General features: G+C 27.9%; 1 protein-coding gene across 1 annotated transcript; it reads right to left on the bottom strand.

Moving 5' to 3' along the window:
- Positions 1 to 2,275: 2,275 nt before the first annotated feature.
- LOC145636862 (uncharacterized) lies at positions 2,276 to 4,895 on the bottom strand. Its single transcript, XM_081688404.1, has 7 exons — positions 4,859 to 4,895; positions 4,642 to 4,700; positions 4,383 to 4,543; positions 4,154 to 4,274; positions 3,825 to 4,004; positions 2,561 to 2,623; positions 2,276 to 2,461 (listed from the first exon to the last, which is right to left on the bottom strand). The coding sequence occupies exons 1-7, from the start codon at positions 4,893 to 4,895 to the stop codon at positions 2,276 to 2,278; spliced, it is 807 nt and encodes a 268-aa protein (XP_081544530.1).
- Between the last annotated feature and the right edge of the window lie 2,097 nt (positions 4,896 to 6,992).

The raw sequence follows: 6,992 nt of genomic DNA, 5'->3' as shown, positions 1-6,992 counted from the left end.
AATCAAATAATTTAGAAAGTAGAGTATAATGCTTTTAGCTAGCAAAAATATTGGAACAGCTTGTCAATAAATAAATAAATAAATACTACGTAGAACAAATGCTATGATGCAAATCATGCAATCAAATAAATAGATTATAAAAAAAATTTAGGAAACTGCGTAGCATAATTAATTTTATTCTATAATTTATTTATTTTTTTTAAAAAGTACGCATACCAATAATAGTTATACTATGCTAGCTTTAGTAGTGAGACATGAAACAAAAATTAAGGTCCAAATATTTCGTCAATTGGTTGGTTGTGCCATATCATGTACCTCGTACTTTGTAGTTCGGATGATACAATTTAATTAAGCGTACATACATAATAACATAACACATAAACTACCATGTTAATTAATAAAGCGTACATAATAGAGTAAGATTTAAATTTATATTTGTTAGGATAAAGACAATTATAGAATTATTAATTAATTTAATAATTTAGTTACTTCCAGTGTTGAGTATGCTTTAAAACTACGGAGTACTTAGCTTCCTCCATTCCAAAAAAGTTTGAGTAATTTCTTGTCAGTCTCAAATCAGAGCATCTTCAATGGTGTGTTACAAATTATGTGTTCTAAACTTCTAAATTTCTAAGAGTGAGTTGTTGCAACTTATAACGTGTAAAAAAAAAAAAAAAATAGTATACCACATAAATCAATCAATCATCAATCAATCAATAACTATATATTAAAAGACACATCAACAATGACACGTGTTACCTCCGGAAGTGTCCTTAGTTTTATTTTCTATTTTTTATTTTTTATGGTCATATGGAGTATTTTTCCTTAATTAGTGTGATTTTTTCCTGCTATTTTTGTTGTTCCATTCAATTGATATGATATAGCATATGAAAGTACAATGCCCGTGCGATGCACGACTTATAATATTAAATAAGATTAACTAATAATATGCGATATTAATCCAATTTATGAGTAATAAAAATATGAAACAAAACTATCATGAACTGTATACTGTGAACGATATGTCGTTGTAGAAGTGTTTTTGTTAAAACTTCTTGCTTCCTGATCATATAAGTAATCATGCAATAAATAACTGTCTTATACGAAGAAAAAAAATAACATAAACAAATCAATAATTTAAGCTCCACACCAACACATACACTGTTTGAATAAAAATTAAATTATTCGACGCTAACCACAAAAATCTAATTAAAATACTTAATGCCTTTCAATTTCTACCTACTTCGTCCATTTGTTGGGCATTAATAAAAGTCCATGAATTGTAGCACTGTAATGTAAAAATTGATTACAAAAAAAGTTAGAGAGTTTAACAATGTAGATTTAAAACAACGTTAGCAAATAATGAATATTAATTTATTTATTAATTAGTGTTGAGTAATACATTCTCATGGCAAATTTTGAAATACTTCTTTGTATACTACATTATTCAAAGTATACTATTCTAATATTATATATAGAAAATTTACTTATGGTAATTTGCATTAGATTATATATATAATAGCCTTAGAAATAAGAAATCTTCTATACATAAAATTGGGAAATAAATTAAGAAATTTATAAAAAAATGTAGTGTATCTTAAGACATAAGATAATATTCTACAAAATATCTTAGTATACAATTTTATTTCTTTTGACGGGTACTATCTTACCATAGTCACTTACATGCTAGATGTTATGTGTGTGTGTGTGTGTTTTTTTTTATATAGTATGATATTAAAAAATTTATTTCATGAGAATTTTTGTTAATTTATGTATTTATTTAAAATAAGATGTATAGAATTTTTAAAAAATTAATAAACGACAGCGAATCGAGACATTTGTCAGTCTCACATTGAGGCACTTGTATTTTAGTATAGTATATAAATATAAATTTTTTTACCAAATTAAAAAAAAAAAAACCCTTAAAAAAAAAACTTCATAATGGACATTTAGTTGTTGATGTAATCCGCAATTAAATGTCCATTATGTATAAAAAAAATATGGCATATTATCATTAGTGTCTCACATGGTTAAGGAATCTAATATAAACTATATTCATTGATTATCACATTCAAAATATCATACTATTAATACAAATAGAAGATATAAAATTAATAAGATTATCATGTTATTAAGATAAAACCGTTCAAAGAAACACTCCATATAGTCATTGAAAAACTCATAATGTAGACAATTTATTTTGTATTCAAAATTCTAACATTATTAAGAGGTCCTAAATTTTTTTATTATATAAAACATTAAAAGTAGCTAAAAATCATCCATTGTTGGTATTGTCTTCCTTTTCAATCTTAACTACGACCTTCTTTTTGTTAGTAGAGCGTTGTGCCGAACTTGTTTCATCATCAATCCCTACATTTGTAGCATCATCGAGAGGTCTTTTTGTTGGTGTGATAAAGGATACATCAGGGTTTTCATTCTCATATACAACGGTGGCCAATTCCTACAAGACACAAATACAGAGTATATATATCAATACATATTATAAAAAAAAAAAAAAAAAATTAAAGTATAGAATTGTGATAGATTTTTAATATATGACCTTATCTTTCTCGACAGAAGATTTACTTGATTCATCCATAGACTCAATTTCCACATCCTTTTCCTGAAATATGATAAATTAAATAATACGTTAAAGCTTTATAAAGGATAAATATTTTTTGAATTTAATAACATGAATTATTAATGGAAAAATTGTCTGGAATAATCCGACCTTTGCCTCATCCGCCTAAAATAATCCCACTTTTCGATTATTTTTTAATAATCCGACCTTTAATACTAATTCCCTTTAAATGTTCCCAACCGGTCAATTAACTTGTTATAGCAAATTATATGACATGTGTCGACATTTGATTGGTTTAAAAAAATTAAATGAAAAAATTAAAAATTTATAATTAATAATTAATTAAAAAAACCACTTGTTTCATAAAACTAAAAATTTAAAATAAAAAAAAAATAAAAATAAAAAAAAAACCATCCCCACCACGGCCACCCGCCCACCCACCCTCCACGGTTGTCCACTCCCACCAATTTGCAACCCTCCCCGCTGCCTGCCGCCCGATGCCGGAGTGTCGCGCTGACTTCTCTCCCCTATCCCCGTTGAACCGCCGACTCCTATCCCCCTCCCCCTAAACCACCAACCACCATCCAAAACACCCTTCCTCCTAATTCCGACCTTCATTCCCTCCTTCCCCTATCCCTTTTCCAACTCCATTCCCTTCCCCTATCCCTTTTTTGACCCTTTCCCCTTCCCCTCACCCTGATTTCGGCCCCCCTCCCCATCCCACGCCTCAGTTTCGATTTCGACCACCCTCTCCTTCTTACATGCGCCTTGGTTTGGACGTTTGGTGGTTTAGAACTGACGAAAGGAGCCGAGGTAGGGGCGTCGACTGGCGCTGGGCTGACGACTAATCTAGGCGCCGGAGCTGGGATCTGGAACGATGATGGGGCGGGGAGGTTTCTTGCTCGAGCTGGTGGCAGTGTTAGATTTTATTTTTTTAAAAAAATTATTTTTTTTAATAAAGTTAGTTTTAAATTTGTTAATTAAAATTATTAGTAATGATCTTTTCTTAAACAAAATTAAAATTAAAAGTTATTATTTTAACTAATCAAGTTGTGACAAGTGTAAATTAAACTTAATAAGAAAAAAAATTACCTAGTCAACCGGTTGCAGGTAACTTGGGACCATTTGAAGCAGATTAGTATTAAAGGTCGGATTATTAAAAAATAATCAAAAGGTGGGATTATTTTGGGCGGATGAGGCAAAGGTCGGATTATTCTGGGCAATTTTTCCAATTATTAATTACCTGCAAACCACCATTGACATCCAAGAATGATTTAATCAATTGTTCATCATCACTTATTCTTAGGACAATATACTTATCCCAACTATGACTAAGATTGTGTTTAAAGATATGAAATCGGAACAAAAATTTCCTATCGATAAGTACGTCAAGTTCTTCGGGAAATGAATCATCTTTTCCATCCTACAAATATATAAAATATATATATTTGTCACAATTATTAAAGAATCAATCGAAGCAAAATAATTTAGAATAGTTGATAATTACTATCATTGTTCAAAACTATCTGAGTATATACAAAGCCAACAAAAAATGTGATTAAAATTATACACCTTTGATAATTTTTCTTTCAAATCCACTGCAGATATTTGCAAAATTTGATAAACTTCCCGATCAAACATAACAAAACTGGCAGTTCCACTATCATCCTCTACTATTATTGTAAGTTTATACCTGTAGAAAATGTTATTGGAACCTGACATAAGTTGTGTTTTTTTTTTTATAATAAATACTAATTAAAATCTAATATCAATTGTAATTCAATAATATAACACCAATTACCTTGGTGGTGCAGATTTGACGTGTGAGTCACATTTTTTGCACCAATATTTTCCACCACCTTCATAGTCAACCTTTTTGTTACAATTCTTGCATGAGTTATAATACCACTTGCTATCATATTCGATAGCAATAATAGTAGCATAAGTCACACAAAAGCATTCCTATGTAAAAAAATATATTAAAAAAAGTTAATAATTTATTTTAATGTCAATATAATTTTCATCAGAAAATTTTGAATTATAAAACTTATATGTTTTACCTCATTAGTCTCACTAATCTCGTCTAGTTGCTTTCGTTCATTCAAATTTAAGAACTCATCTGATATTGAATGTAAATTTTGACTTGACAAGTGACTTATTACATGCAATTGTAAATTTTTTTCACCTTGAACGCTAAAAAAAATATAAAAAATGTATTAGTTTCAATTAAATTGGAAAATAATAATAATGTACAATATGATAAACAATGTCTAATACCTTCGTTTGTAATCTTGCACCTCAGGTATATCCTCATTATTGATGATAATTTTTATTTATATAAAATTAAATTGGAAAAAGTGCTTGGTTGTTGGTGTAGTGGTAATTGAAACTACACTTGGTAGGGAGGACCTGTGTTCGCTCCCCTGCTACAACAATCATTTTGATAAAATTATATAAAATTATCAGTATCCATACTTATATACGAAGTATTTGTGTTGTATACTATATTTAATCAACTGTTGGTTATATATGTGACTATTATATAATATATGGTTTTTGGCACAATGGTTAACTTAGTAAAATATATGTTCTGGTAGGTCAAATATAAGGTTATTATTGTGTCTATAGATTTAATGAGTGCGACGGCTAATTAAAACATGTATATATTAGATTGATTGTAGCTATTGATGCGGATGGTATGATAAGAAAATTTTAGTTTTTTCTCAACAGGAGCTATAAATAAATTAGTCCACTTCTTATATAGCTATGTGGAGTATTATTCAATTATTTTTCAATTAATAAAATAACAATATAAAAAATTAAAAGAAATTCAAATAACATAAAATACTATTCAAATAACGTTCCTTTAATATTTTTTTTATTGACCATTAGTAACCAAGTCCTGTAATAGTAAATGAATTACCTTTGTTTTTATTTTTATTTTTCCTACGGGTTTAATAATTTGATTTATAAACCGTGCATTGCACGGGCACTATGCTAGTCTATATATTATACTAAAAGACAAGCGCCTCAATGTGAGGATGACAAATGTCACTCTCTCATTGGCTTATCTTATGTATAAAATATATCTATATAATTACTGTTTACAATTCAAGCATAGTTATTTTTGTTAAACTTCAAACAATAAAAGCAAGTTTCTATACATGCATAAGATTTTCATGATTTCCTAACATAAATATTGATTTAATTTTTTTTATAATAAATATATACTTTCCAATACTACAAATAATCCATAAAGTCTTTCCAATCTTTATTTATAGTCAATTTAAAGAATAATAACTAATTTGAAGCAATATGATTAAAGTGGCATAATTAAGGAAACAAATATTTCGTATTTTGAAAGGCTAATATTGTTTTTTTTTAATGAAAATTAAATAAAATCGATAGAATTTAGTTTGACGTCAATTATGAAATCAATACAAACATTTAAAAAAAATCAGATGTACAATAAAATATTGTGCACCTATTATAAAAGCTACCCTGTAATGAATGAAAGTTATTTATGCTTTATTGATAAAAGTTACCCAAAATAGTGTAAAAATTACTTTTATCGTTTGTTGTACTCCTTGACAAATACTGAATGCTGAGCCGAAATATTGTCTTGGAAAAAAATACATAATCTTGAACATAAATTTAATTTTAATCGGCCTTTCATTTTCTATAGAATGTCTTTTACAATGACCTTTTGTTTTTCTTGCAAAAAAAAAAAAAAAAAAAAAAAAAAACAATAGCCAATCTAAACAAGAAGAATAAAAGTTAAATTGAATTAGACATTTGACGAAAAAGGGATAGATATTAAATGTATTATAACTATTACTCGTGTTTTAAATTGTAATATTCGTATTAACAATGTTATTACTTATGGATTTTTTTTTAGAAAAAGTAACATTTTGATTTAAAAATCGTGCATTGCTCATGTACTATACTAGATATACAACAATCATGTGCAATAATTTATGTTGTTTTATACATAATAATACTTTTAACTATAATAGTATGTGTATATAATATAATATTTTTTATAGTATAAAAAAGTATATGTATATAATATAATATTTTATAACACGTGTCCTCCATATCAAGTGTAATCCCAATCATCACTACACCAATTGGTTGTTGGTGTAGTGGTAATTGAAACTACACTTGGTAGGGAGGACCTGTGTTCGCTCCCCTGCTACAACAATCGGAAGGGGAGTGGAACCTAATAGCCTAGAACAGATCCTCAAATTTGGATTAGCCCAAAGGGTGAACCGGATAGAACTCCCAAAACTCAATGCATATATGACGGGAATTAACTTATTCTTTATCTATCTTATACAAAACTCCAAAGTCTAAATTTTTTTTCAAAATATAATTAATAATAACATTTATAAATTTTTGTTAATATGAA

Source organism: Chenopodium album, chromosome 1, assembly GCF_948465745.1.
Source record: "Chenopodium album chromosome 1, dcCheAlbu1.1, whole genome shotgun sequence".
In the NCBI taxonomy this organism is placed as follows: Eukaryota; Viridiplantae; Streptophyta; class Magnoliopsida; order Caryophyllales; family Amaranthaceae; genus Chenopodium; species Chenopodium album.
This window is presented reverse-complemented; position numbering and strand designations above follow the sequence as displayed.